The sequence below is a fragment of the Rhinatrema bivittatum genome, chromosome 9, assembly GCF_901001135.1.
Source record: "Rhinatrema bivittatum chromosome 9, aRhiBiv1.1, whole genome shotgun sequence".
NCBI lineage: Eukaryota > Metazoa > Chordata > Amphibia > Gymnophiona > Rhinatrematidae > Rhinatrema > Rhinatrema bivittatum.
The window spans coordinates 165,659,769-165,675,894 of NC_042623.1; the positions used below are offsets into that span (position 1 = coordinate 165,659,769).

Consider the following 16,126-nt stretch of genomic DNA (forward strand, 5'->3'; position numbering starts at 1 on the left):
TAACCTCTAACGAGTTAGAAGGAACTCCAACAGGACTTGTTTCGACAGTCCACGATACTTGCAACAATGATCCGAGTCAGCGAGGGGAATCCTTCTCCACTGCTTGGCCTTTTCAAACTTACCAGGAGTTCCCGCTTCACGGGGGCTCCTCTCTCTCTTCTTGATTTCAGATTGCCAAGACGGGATCCGGTACTCGCTCCTTGAGGGCCTACGTCCCTGAATACTCAGAAGACTCCTCATTGCCTGGAAGCGATCACAGACGTGAACACAGTGAGTTCTATTGTAGATAGGAATTGGTACTCGCTCCACGAGGGCCTACATTCCTATAGCTCTGAAGACTCCCTTCCATCCAAGACGTTATCGCAGGTACGGAGATCGAGAGTTATATTGGCAAAATTGCAGATAGGAACTGGTACTCGCTCCACGAGGGCCTATGTTCCTAGAATCCTTTACAGACTCTCTTCTACTCTAGAAGCCATATCATATACAGTTATTGTGAGTTCTTATTACAGACTGTTTATAGGAACTAGTGCTCACCTATGGTTCCTGTTCCTGAATGTACTGAAGACTCTCTGTGGCATAGAGACCATTGCAGACATCTACTATTGTGAGTGTACCATCTTGTATCCAGTATACCCTGTCTACTCACTACTTCTAGTCTCTCTCTACAGCTTAGCAACCCAGAGATTATATTCCAGTATCAGGACTTCAGCCCTGCCGGACACATCGACTCACTACTGCCACCTCTGGTGGTCCATCTTCCAGCCTAATAAAGAACTATTTGTGTTTATTTCATATTCTAGCCTAGCCGGTGGTTCCTCTCAGGATTTCCTCCTGGGGGCACTGTCATCTTGCCATCAGCCCAGGGATTCACCATTTCCTCCAAGTGGTCATTCCTTACACTACTGTCACTCTGTGGGAGCCAACCACTACCGACCACTGCTTATGGAAGTATTATTTAGAAAGCTAACTTCTCTTTCTATGGGACTTGCCAGCAGCCTATATATAACAGATTGCTACTCTGTAGCGGAGGCATGATAGATTGCTATCTCAGTAGTAAAGTACAATATACCTATTGTTAACTCCTCTCCTCAGAAGAGTATCATTGAACAGATTGCCAACTCCTCTTCCCTGGGGAGTTGATCCATAACAGATTGCTACCTCCTTCCCTTACAAGAGCATCTAACAGCAGTTCGCTACAGATTACTATCTCCGCCCTCCTGGTGGGGTAAACACTACAGATAGCTAACTCCTTCCCTCTGGAGGAGCAGATCATGACAGATTGCTACATGTACAAATTCTGTCCCTGTGTTCCAATCTGTTTCACTGTTAAACTGTTAACCTGTGTTTCACTGTTAAACTGTTCCTACGCATGTTTTAATGTTACATTGTAAAATGGTACGACTTCCGTCATGCCATTATCCAGTTATAATGTGAACTGATGTGATGTACCCCAACGAATGTCGGTATATAAAAGCAAACAAAATAAATAAATAAATACTCCTCCCCATTTCAGGAGAAAAGCAGAACAGATTGCTAACTCCGCCCTCCTGGCGGGGTGAGCGATAACAGATTACTAACTCCTCCCCTCTGGAGGAGGAGAGCGTAACACCCAGGAAGCAAGTCTTTCTCCTGCACACATTCTCCAGGCTTCCAGCCAGTGATGCGTCCGTCGGTCTCAGACGGCTTCGACCTCTGTGCCTCACCTTTCTTCCTTCTCTCTCCTCAAGACTTGGAAAGCTGGCTGCCACCACGTCCTCTTGCTGCTCTCTCCGGCGTCCCCGGATCGGCTACGGCGACGGCATTCGCCATGTTTCTCCTAAGGGCCTCCTAGGGTGCGCGCACGCATGCCACCCGTGTCTATCCACATCATGGCGGGAACCTCGGGGGCGTCCCCTCCGAGTGACGTCAGCACATCCTGGTATTTAGCCTGCCCTTCGTTTGCTAACAAACTGAGTTAGCAAGGATTGGACTGCCTCCGGTCTAAGCTGCTCTGCCGCTTCCCAGCAGCAGCTGGAAGCTCTCTCTGCCCTTCAGGGTAATTCATCGCTAACCTGGGTACCCGCATCTCGGGGGCCCTTCTTCTCTCTTTCAGGTGCCTATCTGGGAAACCGGGTACTCGCTCCTCGAGGGCCTGCATTCCCTACACTGGTGCCTGCATCCATCTGCTTCTGCCTGCCAGGATCTTCATCAATACAGTCAACTGCTCAGTGAGTACTAACGCTCTCAGTCTGTCTCACCTACAGCTTCAGCGCTTGGAGTCTACATCCGGGTCCTGCCTCTGTTACCCTGCGCTACCCTTCAGCTCCCTAGTGTGGGACTGGTCTCCTCTGCCGAGGACCCCTGGATTGCTTCTACTGAGTTGCCTTCACTGCTGTCCAACACGGGCAGTACCTTCAAGCTGTACAATAAATACCAAATTCTCTGTGTCTGCGTGTATAGAGTCTAGCCTACTACTGCGGTTCCTCACGGGGTTCCTCCCCATGGGAGTGGCCATCACCGCAGTACCCAAGAATCCACTTCAACACCTCAAAACGCTAACAGCCAGCATCTACTTCAAAGGTAAACAGAGGGATATTGCTTGAAGTCTGACCAGGGGTAAGTAAGTTAGCCTTAAGTATTAATAGATTAAGCAGACTAAGATTTATGGCATGTCTGTTACTACCCATGATACAGAACTTTCTTTAGGGAAAACTGGTGCTTAGTGGCCAAGAACAGGAATTATTTCCTAAATGCTGAACCCTACCAAATCTGCTAAATAAAAGTGTGTTTCTGAGGAGAATACACGTTGTCTTTTCCTTATTTAGGATCACAAGTAAGGTGGGAGAGCAGCTGGCAGTGTCTTGTAGTAACCATTTATGGTAATTGCAACAGTCTTCTCTATCCCCTATACTTAATAATACATCACATACCAAATAGGGGACCTGTAATTATTCAATAATCCCACCATATTAGACATCCTAATGTTTTATTCACATATATCATTTTTATTCAACCATTTATACATGTATTATTAAACCATTACTTTTTCCAATGTATTAAAACATCTCATCAAAACATCTCATTTAAGGACACATACAACATATAGGGGTAGATTTTCAAAGGGTTACACGTGTAACTTACGCACGTAACCCCGAAAACCTGCCCCTGCGCGCGCTGAGCCTATTTTGCAAGGGCTCGACGGCGTGCGCAAGCCCCGGGACGCATGTATGTCCTGGGGCTTTGAAAAAGGGGCGGGAAGGGGGCGGGGTTGTGGGCGTGGCGCCGATCCGGGGGCAGGACCGAGGCTTCCAGCACAGCGGCTGTGCCAGGGGTTGGCGCGCCAGCAGCCAGCCGGCGCGAGCAAGATACACCTGACAGAGGCAGGCGTAAAATGTTTAACAAGCTGGGGGGGATTTAGGTAGGGCTGGGGGGTGGGTTAGACAGGGGAAGGGAGGGGAAGGTGGGGGGAGCAGAAGAAAAGTTCCCTCCGAGGCCTAGATTTCGGAGCGGCCTTGGAGGGAACGGGGAAAGACATCGGGCCTGCCCTAGGGCTTGACACGTGCAAGGTGCACAAGTGTGCATCCCCTTGCGTGTGCCGACCCCGGATTTTATAACATGAGCGCACAAATGTACCCCGCGCGCGCTTCTCTTAAAATCCACCCCATATAATCTTAAACATTAGATAAACATCTTGATGCTAATGTTCATTATTCATCCCCCTAAAATATTTTACACATACTCATCACTCATACTTCACACTCATACTACCAGTCCTTTTAAGGATGTTTATTAAAACTAATCCCAATGATAATCCCTTTATCACATTTATTTCATATATTTTTTTTTATGATATATTATCTATAATCCCAACAAGGACCCTTGTTTTGTCCCTCAAGGCTTCTTCAGAGGATATAGCCTTCTCTTCTCTTGTTCCTATTATCCCAATTCTCAGCAATGTCTTCTACAGCATCACCTATCGTTATCAACTTCCTTATGCAAATGTGTCCATAACAGTATCCTCCACTGGTATATCCTCACATAAATACCCTTGCCACTCTTCTCATTTCTCAGCTTGCATATATCATTCTCATGTTCCAATTCACGATTTGATCACAAAATGGCGATTTCAGTATGCACACACTCCTCCATTTCCTCCAAACGAATTCCAAAATCCTGCCTCATTCCGTTCAATTAAAATATCTGATATTCTTTTATCTTATTCCTTCTCTTACACAATCCGCTCCATCTCAAAAGACGCTGTCCTATGGAACGCCACGGCTGTCAGCCCATGTTATTAGACAATTTTGGTAAAAAAGTGTTCCAGAGCTCCATGCTCAATGCACAGATTTCTGCTCACCAACTCTACATGATTCAATACTTACATGATTGCATGCATAAACTGAAGCCATTCTTTCTTTCAGGTGAAAGCGGCTCTGCATATCCACAACTGTTTCAAGATGTGGATGAATACATACACCATCTTATTTGATCAATTTGCAAAGCAGCTGACATGACTGTCCATTCTTCATCAGCCTTGATTGGATTGGTTGCATGCCAGTAGCTTGCTGGACAATGCCCACAATAAGCTAATGGTCATCCCTGCCTGGGAGACTACTTCTTCAGAGATAAAATCAGATAAATAATTGTTCAAATCAAAAAGCAACATGTAGCAGTCCAGTCGCTCTCATCGGGCTCAGAGCAACAATCCACACCAGCCTTACAATGTTTTTAATTATTGATTTATATTTATTTATACAAGTAGTTTTGGTCTGCCTATAAAAAATAGCGCTAAGCAACAAACAATAAAGCATAGAACAACAATATAAGGATGTACCTCCGGAGACACTTCAGATAAAGTAGTATTTAATGCATCAGAGAATTAATTTTGTCAAAGTCACCTTCTAATGTAGCAACCACTGCATTAGTCATCTTCACAGTCAAGGCATCATCTAGCTCTCTCATTTCCACATCATCAGCTTTGCCATTGGCCATCTTGGTTTCCCCAGCACGCAGTTTATCTTTATTTTTCTTCACAATTTTGGTAGTCATCACAGCTTCTTTTAAAAGAAATAAAGGGTTCCCAATGCTCACCCAGCTCCCAGGACCTCCATACGTAGAACAAAAGAAAGGTTCTTAAGAATTATGGTAAGTAAATACAGCTTGTATGGGGGGTGGCACCCAAGTTCCACTGCAGCAAGGCCATTCTTGTGATCCCTCTGTTACCATTTATATACATCGTCTCCTCTGGGTGTCCATTCCATGAATCCAGAACCCTTTCCATGAAGAAATATTTTTGGATTTTACTCCTGAGTCTATGCCCTTGGAGTCTCCTACCATGACCTCTTATAGAGCATCTTTCCTCTGAAAAAGATTTGCTTCTTGTAACTGATTTATACCTTTGAGATTTAAATGTCTACTCATATTTCCCTTATCTCTCCTTTCTTCTAGGCCATGCTATTCTTAATTGGGCATGCTATCAGGTATAATCCTAGGCTCTTTGCCATACCGTCTTATCCCAGTTTATGAGCAGGGGCTTTTCATTCACAATCTTTTATATACAGTATACATCTGATACATGGCTGGGAGTTCTGCAGCCCTCTGGTACTCATGATCTCATGACCACTGGCTTAGTTTCTTTGGCTATTTATTTATTTAGAAGAATTTATATTCTGCTACATTCAAAAGTAAGTTTGTAGCAGATTACATATTGCACATTAATAATAAAAGGACATAGAAAGCAACATAAAAATAAAATAATTGATAGAAAAAAGGACAGGGATCAATAAGGCTGTTATGATAGTTATCAAAAGTCCAGAGGCCAAAGACTCAAAGGCTAGGCCAGATAGTTCTTAAGCATTTTCTTACAGTCCTTTGTGCAGGATCATGTGAAGAGCTTAAGAACATAAGAACATAAGAAATTGCTATGTTGGGTCAGACCAAGGGTCCATCAAGCTCAACATCCTGTTTCCAACAGAGGCCAAACCAGGCCACAGGAACCTGGCAAGTACCCAAAAACTAAAAAGATCCCATGCTACTGATGCCAGTAATAGCAGAGGCCATTCCCTAAGTCACCTTGATTAATAGCAGTTAATGGACTTCTCCTCCAAGAACTTATCCAAACCTTTTTTAAACCCAGCTACACTAACTGCACTATCCACATCCTCTGGCAACAAATCCCAGAACTTAATTGTGTGTTGAGTGAAAAAGAATTTTCTCCGATTAGTCTTAAATGTGCTACTTGCCAATTCATGGCATGCCCCCTAGTCCTTCTATTATCCGAAAGTATAAATAACTGATTCACATCTACTCATTCAAGACCTCTCATTATTTTAAAGACCTCTATCATATCCCTCTCAGCCTTCTCTTCTCCAACTTGAATAGCCCTAACCTCTTCAGCCTTTCCTCATAGGGGAGCTGTTCTAGCCCAGTAATAAATGCCAGGATACTCCTGGACAATGCTCTTGTGGACATTGTATAGTATGTGCTAATACTTTACAAATTCAAGTTTTTACCATCCAGATCTGGACATTAAATTTAAGCTAAGGGCGCATTTATGATTATGAAACCACACAAGTGATCTATTTGATTCTTTGTCCCTGTTCTCAAGTATACATTGGCCATACAAAACTTGCATTTAAGACCAGGATAATACAACACAAATGTTGCATTTGTACAAAACGATTACAGTCCCCTTTGGTTAAGCATCAGCTGTCACAAAACCACACCATAGAGCAAGAGCAATTATTTGTTCTCCAATGTATTGAACTTCCTCAGGGAGGTGATATATCATTGAAGCTCCAACACAGGGAACAGAAATTCATATACAACTGGTGCACGGTTCATCCACATAGCTTAAATACAGTTATTGAATGGGAAGCTTTTTTATAATTTTTTTTTACTTTTTCAGGACAATTTTCTGTATATATTGTTGACACGGAGGTAGCTGTGCTGTTGTTTGGTTAGTTTAATTTCAATTCAATCAACATTCTTTTGCTGTTATTTTCTATTTCCCTTATTTTTCTTATTGTACAATCACTTGCTGAACTCCCGGATGATGTCTCTTTTTGAGCATTTAAACCCTATTGCTCAATGGCAGTATTGTGCCTCCATATTGCCTCTCTTGCAGCATCAGGAGCGGGAAAGGCTTGGGTAAACTATGTATGGATATTTCTCGTTTCTTTTTTTGAATATTATTTTCAATGCCATATCACTTATAAAATGATTTATGATTTGTTTTCTCTATTGTATTTTAGATAGTGAAGTTGATATGACATTCATTTTACTAAAGAAATATATCACCAAGCCTCAGCTAATTCAATGATAGATAAAGACACAGGGGCAGATTTTCAAAGGGGTACGCACGTAAGATATGCGCGCGTAACCCTCAAAAAGCTGCCCCTTCCACCCCCTGCACGCGACAAGCCTATGTTGCATAGGCTCGGTGGCACGCGCAAACCCCAGGATGCGCGTAAGTCCTGGGGCTTTCTTGGGGGGCGTGTCGGGGGCGTGTTGCGGTGGCACATCATCCGGGGCGGGGCCGCAGGCGTTGTTCCAGCCCGGGGGCATTTCAGGGGCATGGCCAAGGCCTATGAAACTGCTCCTGGGCCAGGTAGGGCTGGGGGGTGAGTTAGGTAGGGGAAGGGAGGGGAAGGTGGGGGAAGTGGAAGGAAAGTTCCCTCCGAGGCCGCTCCTATACGGCCTCGGAGGGAACGGGTAGTGCGCGCAGGGCTCGGTGCGTGCAAGGTGCACAAATGTTCACCCCCTTGCGCGCGCCAACCCCGGATTTTAAAAGATATGCGCGGCTACGCGCATATCTATTAAAATCCGGCGTACTCTTGCTTGTGCCGGATGCGCGAACAAAATTACGAGCTCATTAAACTATCTTGCTCGAACTGAGCTCATTATGACTTTTGAGTTTTAAGTTACGGCCCTGCTCGGGCCTTTTTTACTCTATTTACTTCCAAGCTGTAAAGCCTCCAAGTTTATAGTCCTTGTTCAATGTAACTTTCTTGCTCTCTTTCTGATTATAACTTATTGTTCCGTTTTTTGTTACAAGTTTCTATCCCTCGTTCGATGTAAACCGATCTGATATGGTATTCAACCATGAAGCTCGGTATAGAAAAATGTGAAATAAATAAATAAATAAATATGTATTTTTTAAAAATCTGCTCCACACTGTATTATGACCATCATACTAGGTATCATCATAAGTGAAACCACTTACTGACTCAACTGTATATATAATCATAGGTCTTAAGGAAAAACTGTATTACAGTCCAAAAATATAATTTTTTAAAAGATTTTTTGCAAATAAAATGGTAGTTGCCAAAGAAGATATGCCTGTATCAATGTATACTAACATTTATCTGTGTGTATCATCACGTATACAACTACTTATCTTAAAACAGTGTTGAGACATTTTCCTTCAACCAATGATAGCGATTATCGACAGTGAACGTTTAACACAATGTTATAGTTTGTCTGAAGAGATGACCTATGATTATATATAAGGTTGAGTCAGAAAGTGATTTCACTCATGATGATACCTAGTATGATGTTCATAATACAGTGTGTCTTTAGCTGAGACTTGGTGGTATATTTCTTTAGTCATATTTGGGATTCCACCTTTCTCCACTTATATATGGATGTTTGCGGAGTTGTTTAGATATTTATTTTACTGACAGCCATGCAGAAATAGTTTTTTAAATCCCTTTAATGTTTGACATTTGTTGCTCTCTGATGTAAGTACACATTCATATGTATTTTTATTAATCAATCTTTTCAGTTATTTGTTAGTCTTTTAAAAATCACGATTTTACGATATTAATTTTTTATTGTTTAACAGCTCTTAAAATTTTGTTGTCCATTGTCATTGTCCCCCTGATGAAGCCATTTACTGGTGAAACATCAAGGCCTTTTTGTCGGGGATAAAAGAAATGGTGCAAATTGTAAACCGGTACGATAAGACCTGGTCTTGAGTATCGGTATAGTAAAAGAAGTTAAATAAATAAATAAATAAGTTAAATAAAGCTACTGGTTTGCATCTGCTGTGTCCTGTGCATGGATTCAGTATATTTGATTACTGTGGATAGAAGAAATGGTGCATGTTAAATAAAGCTAGATTCTTGCATCCGCTGTATTCTTTGCATGGATTCTACAGGCTTTATTACAAATTGGACTGTATCATTACATGACGAGGAAGAAAGATTGGGAGTACTTTTTTGGCTGTTATTTTTTTACTGTTTTTGATTGGAATTAAAAAAGATAGATTTGTTACATTGTTTTTTGTAATAAAATATTAGCAACTTTTGTTTATTAGATTATAATGTTCCTTCATTTTTTGTATTCTCTCACTTCTGTATATGGTTGGAACTTGAGTAGATATTTCTTCTGACATTTTTTTTACTTAACTATATATATTAAAAAGCCCATAATGTCCTTCAAGATGCACTCAAGATGTACTCCTTATGTCTTCAAATGCCTGGTTAAACAAAACTGTTTTCACTTCTTTCCAAAATCTTAACTTGAAAACTACACTTTTACATCACAGTTTTTACAGTTTTTAAAGGTAATTGTTCATGATCAACCTCAATTCAACAGATTCTGTACATGTAAATGAATAATTTGTGTAGACACATCAAACAGCATTTGATGTACAATATATGATATGATAAAAACAACGAGAATTTGTGCATACATTCAGGTCAATTTTAAAAGTGATGTTTGTGCAAAAATGCCCACATACACGTGTATGTGGCCTGCACACAAGCAACATGGATATTAAAAAGCCGCAAAATACGCGTGTATTTACCCGTGTGCGCATGAGGAATAAGGTGGCAGAAAAGGGTCAAGGCATGGGTATTCCAGGGCAGGGCCAAGACTTAAGTGTGTAAATCTGAATTTTAAAAACTGAACCTGCAGCATGCACACGCTAGATATCCATAAAACTTTACTGCTGCTCCTGAGGAAGAGCAAGTCTGTAGATCTCAAGTTTTAGGGCTTATAGAAAAGGGTGAGGGGTCTGGTCAACTGGGCAGTGTGCAGGTTGAAGAACCAGAGGGGTCTGAAAGACCTCGCTATTGACTGGAAAAACTGATGGACTAATTAGAAAACTGGGAATGTGCCTTGCACGAGCATGTTTTAAAATTCGCTGACATACATGCGTAAAAGCTGACAAAGTCCTATTGAAGACACACATGCGCTAGCTATGCTCGATTAGTTCTTAAAATTAGGAGCATAATTACACATGGTTGGTTTATTTTTAAACCTATGCATGTAACTGTGCACACGATTAAAAATTCTAGTGTATTCTCGCCTTCGTGCCAATATGCGTGCCTATGGGGCACACGTATGCTCATTTTAAAATCGATCTCTTTGAGTACATCCAGTGGACTGACTATAAAATGATATGAAGTAAAATTGAAACTATCAAAAAAGTGCTATTTTGCTTTATTACCTTAGCTGCCAGCTCTTTCTGCCGGTCACTGGGACTCTCCTGGGGAGAAGTCCTGTCATCAAGAGCACCATCCCCAGAGAACTGGGAAGAAAAGGAAGATGTACTGTTTGTTTCAGAATCCTCACTGGAACAGGGGGATACAGACTCAATCCCCAATCTGAGAGTCATCTCCAGCTTCTCCCGTAGAAGAAGGTAGTGTCTTGTTTTCTCAACCTGCAAAAGGAAAATAGTAAGTACATGATTATAAGAGTTCCACATGGGCTCCTCTCTTTACACAATTTCAATACTTCCAAAAACCCATTCCACCCCAACTTGGAGTGGCAAACCATAACCTTGAAAACTATTTTTCTTACAAAAGATTGCACATTGTGTTATCTGACACTATAGCAGGCAACCCACAATTCCAAGAAGAAGAATTACCATTTCAATTAAAAGAGCATTTCATCTAAACTTTGAATTGTACTCATCACTTTTCAGATCTTAATTAGACATGACCATTAACATATTCCTTTACTTTTATCCCAAGCACAGAAACACAAACCATTCTTCTATGCCCTTTACTGCCTGTACAGATTCAATTAGGCCGTTCCTTTTCATATTAGACACAATGAAGTCCATATTCAAAGGGGTTTGAATTCCCTGTGTCTTGGACTGTCCCTGACTTATCTGTTAAGTTGTTAGCTGGCTAAAACGTTACCAGGTCATTCATCAAAATGCGTTATGGTGTTAACGCACACAATAACGCGTTATTGCGTACGTTTACACAATAGCACATGTGAAAAAACTGTAACGCACGTTGCGAATGCAAATTTTTGGGAGTGGTGGGATCGGGGAGGAATTTGGGTGGGATTTAGTTAAATGAGGGGTATTATCGGTGATTGGAACAATGCCCAATCACTTTCAAGAAAAGACTCAAGACTTGGTTGTTCATCCAAGCCTTCTCTTAGCACTACTTTGCCTCCACAGCTTCCTTGGACAGACCCCAACTTTAGCAATCCTCTAAGTTGCCTTTCTCGTATATAACAGAGCAGCAGCAGCCCTGTTCCCTCTTCCTCACCCTGCAATCAGTGAGCTTCTCCCCAGTTGGCTCAAGGCCCCTCAAATCCAGGCCCATCTATTTATCTCTCTCTGTTTCCCCTTAGTTATTTATCTAAGTTTTTCTCCCTGTTCATTGTAAGACAATCTTATGTCATTGTTCGTTTGTTGTTAGAATGTAAACCGAAGTGATTAGTAACTCTGTTACCTGAACATCGGTATATAAAAGTGATAAATAAATAATCACACGGTTTTAACACCAGAAATAACTACACCTTTTTTCCTGGCATTAGGCTGTGCGATATGCCCGAAATGGCCATAAGGCTGTTATAGAGTCCATCAAGCTAGGGTGAGAGAACATAGTAGAAATTTCATCTTCGCCTCAGTTTTATCTGGCTATGTTAGGGAGGCTTCTTTCGTGCAGTGGGGAAACATCCGCACGCAATGTTTTCCCACTGCACGATTATTCTTTGAGAGAGAGAGAGAGAGAGCCTTACTATAGTGCCTATGCCCTACATAGGTATTTGAATCCCTATGGGAGGGCTACCTACTAACTCGGGGTGGGGATTAGGTATGAGCGTCGGGGATTGGGGGCCACTTTTGCATTCCACATGAGACCTACGGACAGAACAGTGGTCTCTAGTGCAGATTTGCTGGCCGTCGGAGTGAGGACGCTCACTCCAAGTGGAGATTTGGCCAACATTCTCTCCACCTAGCATGTTGTTGCCCAGGTAGAGTGTCCATCAAGCTAGGTAGAGAGAACGTTGCGGCTGCTATCCGCGATAGCAGCCGCGCTAACACTGCGGTTGTTTCGCCGCACACGATACACAGGTTCCCGCTTTACATATGCTCCGCCCCAACTCCGCCCCCTGAATACCAAATGACTAATTTGCATTCGCGAATCGCGTTAACAGCTGTTAACGCGATTCGCAAATTTATCGCACGTGGTAAAGTGCTTTGAAAATGAGGCCCATAGTGTGCTATCTTAGCGCTTTGCATAGATATTACTGCAGACTGCGATAACTTTTTCATACTTTGCAGTAAGTACAATTGTTGCAATTCCTACCTACAACCACGAGAGAGAGAGAGAGAGAGAGAGAGAGAGAGAGAGAGAGAGAGAGAGAGAGAGAGAGACTAGCTATAAGGGTCTAATACTAGGTAGGTATTTATACCTCTATATGAGGCCCACCTAGTTACTCGAGGTGAGGTTTAGGTATTAGTTTAGGGGTTAAGGGCTGCTTTGACACAGGTCACTAGAGGGCATGCTGAATGACAAGGAAGAAGGGAGATTGCTTTAAGGCCAAGGGGCCGATGCAATAAAGTCACGTAGAAAGTGGGTGCTGAAAAGTCAGCGCCCGCTCTCTTAACACGCTCATGGTGCCCCAAAGGGGGGCGCCATGCAATATTAAAATTAGAGGGGTCACATTAGCAAGGATGCGCTAGGGTTGCTTGCGACCCTAACGCATCCTTGCTAATGCGAACCCAAATGGTTTTCGACACCGATAAACCTGGTGTTGGTTTTAGTCGCTAAAAACCAATGCCAAGTTTATCGACGTCTGTTTCCCTTACTGCCGTATGGAGGTCACGAAAGCCGACACCACGTTTATTGGCGTCGGTTTTCGTGACGGCGTATGGCAGTCACGAAAACCAACATTGAGTTTATCAGCGTTGGTTTTCGTGGCAGTCCGCCGCTAAGGAAAACCGACACTGATAAACTTGGCATTGGTTTTTAGCGGTCATGAAAACCAGCGCTGGGTTTATCGGCGTTGGTTTTCCTTAGCAGCGGACAGCCACGAAAACCGACGCTGATAAACTCGGCATTGGTTTTCAGCGACCCAGTCACGAAAACCAATGCCGGGTTTATCGGCATCGGTTTTCGTGGCTGTCCACCGGTAACGAAAACCGACGCCATTAAACTTGGCATCAGTTTTTGTGATGGGCCTGATCATCAATTTTTTTTCTTTTATTTCTTATCTTTTTATACTTTTTTTGATGCGCACATCTATTAATGCCTGCTCCTGGCAGGCGTTAATAGATAACAGTTAAATTTATTTATTTATTTTTAATTTTTATATACAGAGATGCACATTTTTATTTTTGCATCGGGAGTGAATGCCTAATAGCCTCATTCACATGCATTTGCATGAGAAGAGAGCTATTACATTCACTCCGCATTAGACGCATGTTGAATAGGCGCTAATCCCCTTATTGCATTAGGGGATTGATTAGCGCCTATTCTACCCACTTCCAACTGCACGTTAAGAGTGTGCTCGGCTCAGCGCACCATATTGCATCGGCTGCCAAGGCTTTTAGAAGTTGGAGTCCCTGGAACAGGACATTGAAATTCAGCTGCAGGTAATTAAGAAGTTGAGAGAAAAACAGCAAAATGGCTGGCTGGGAGGGGAAAACAGTCAAATAAGAAGGGGACAAGAAGCTGCAAAGGCAGCAGAACCCTGAAAACTGGCCAGTGAGGCTGCAGCCTTACTGGAATATGAAAGCTATCATGCTGGTAGGGAATATTTGGGCAAGAGAGTTGGAGAAGCCAGCTACTTGGAGTTTTAGCATATTTGCAGTGCACTCAAGAAGAGACTGTTTTGGCTATTACAGCAAAACTGTGCTAGTCAGGTAGTAAAGACCTCTGGCACATAAATGTTTATGCCCTGGTGCTGCAGTGGGGTTGGACCTGCGGTTTTAATCTATTAAGTAACAAATCTGAGGAGAAAGAAACATTTGTGCTGAACTGCGGAGTTTTCTCTGTGAAGTAATACCATATTATCCTGTGTATCAGTACATCAAAAATTTAGAGTTAAAAATCTCACTCCTGTCCTTGTCCTGTAGAGTTCCTCAAATGCAAGTGGCCAAGAAACTACCAGAAGAGACTACTGAGTACAGGATACGCTATCACTGTGATATAATTGATACCACCAAGGACTTGAACTGCATGGCTCCATTTTGAAATTCAATTAACTCTGCATTTTGAGATAACGGAAATTTTCAGGTAGCTGCAGTGATGGAAGAAATTGCTTTATTCAGGTCTCAATCAAGAAGGATCCCATTGCAATATATTATGTAGGGTTGTACTATAATATAATATAAACATGTTAATCATGTAAGGATATCCCATATTTGCCCCTTAATAGTGTAAAGTCAGTTGTTTCAACATACCCTGCCTGTAAGTAATGTCAGAATAGAGTAAAAATATTTAGAGAGGTTTGGCACTCCTCAGTGGGAACTGTCATACATTTAACAAAATTCCTGTGCCTGCATGTGCATAGGAAAGTGAGGATGTCTTTCCCTACAGATCGTGCTGGATGGAGTGCCTTCATCAGCAGAGAGGTGCTGGTGTGAATCTCTCCTTCCAAAGGGAGAGGTCATTGGAATGAGGCCTTCTCTTAACAGAAGGGGGCTGAAGGAATAGCCTATCCTGGGAAGGTGGCTGGAGTTCAAGGCTGGGGTGCCCAAGTTTCTAGGAGTGGGAAAAAATATCTTGGAGTCCTAGAGAGATTCCTGAGAGCTGGAGAAGACAAGAAGTAATCTTAAGGAAGAGTTTTAAGTGCATACTCTTCATCTGTCCAACAAATATATTTCAAAAGCTGGAGAGAAAGGAGTTTGCCTTTTGTGGGAATTCAGAGAGAAAAACTATCTAATAAAGGACAATCCTGAAGGGTTGCTGCTGACTGACTAAAGGAATCAGCAAAAGACTCATCTGCTTTGTAGATCAGAAAAGTAATTGATAGAGAAAGGAGAGCAGCATCAAAATACAGGTACTTGGGGAGAACCATGAGAGGTGTGTTCTGGCCCCAGAGAGTTTACCTGCAAGAGTGTGCATTTTTTATACTGTAACAGACTGAGTTATTTTTTTGTGATTTCGCACTTTATTATTCTGCACTGTTGGTACACTATGCCTTAGTCTTCATGTTTTTGTGGATTTTAGTTGCTGCATCAGTGATCAGTAAAGACTATCAGGCGGATTTTAAAAGCCCTGCTCGCGTAAATCCGGGCGGATTTACGTGAGCAGGGCCTTGCGCGCCAGCGCGCCTATTTTGCATAGGCCGCCGGCGCACGCAGAGCCCTGGGACACGCGTAGGTCCCGGGGTTTTTGAAGGGGGCGTGTTGGGGGCGGGGCCGAACGACGCGGCGTTTTGGGGGCGGGACGCAGCGTTTCGGGGGTGGGCCCGGGGGCGTGGTTTCGGCCCGGGGCGTTCCGGGGGCATGGCCTCGCCCTCCGGAACCGCCCCCGGGTCAGGTCTCGGCGTGCCAGCAGTCTGCTGGTGCGCGTGGATTTACGTCTCCCTCCGGGAGGCGTAAATCCATGGATAAAGGTAAGGGGGGGGTTTAGATAGGGCCAGGGGGGGTGGGTTAGGTAGGGGAAGGGAGGAGAAGGTGAGGGGAGGGCGAAAGAAAGTTCCCTCCGAGGCCGCTCCGATTTTGGAGTGGCCTCGGAGGGAACGGAGGCAGGCTGCGCGGCTCGGTGCGCGCCGGCTGCCCAAAATCGGCAGCCTTGCGCACGCCAATCCAGGATTTTATAAGATACGCGCGGCTACGCGCGTATCTTATAAAATCCAGTGTACTTTTGTTGGCGCCTGGTGCGTCAACAAAAGTACGTGAACGCGCTTTTTAAAAAAATCTACCCCCAAGTTTAGACAGCATCTT

The 16,126-nt window shown here is 43.2% G+C and overlaps 1 protein-coding gene across 5 annotated transcripts in view; it reads right to left on the bottom strand.

Annotated features, from left to right (window-relative positions):
* The window catches only part of KIF1A (kinesin family member 1A), a 416,621-nt gene that overhangs the window by 67,584 nt on the left and 332,911 nt on the right, over window positions 1-16,126 (bottom strand). For all 5 annotated transcript variants that reach the window (XM_029616880.1, XM_029616879.1, XM_029616878.1 and 2 more), the window contains one exon: window positions 10,439-10,651. In XM_029616880.1, coding sequence (XP_029472740.1) covers window positions 10,439-10,651 — 213 coding nt within the window. The remainder of the gene's footprint in view (window positions 1-10,438; window positions 10,652-16,126) is intronic.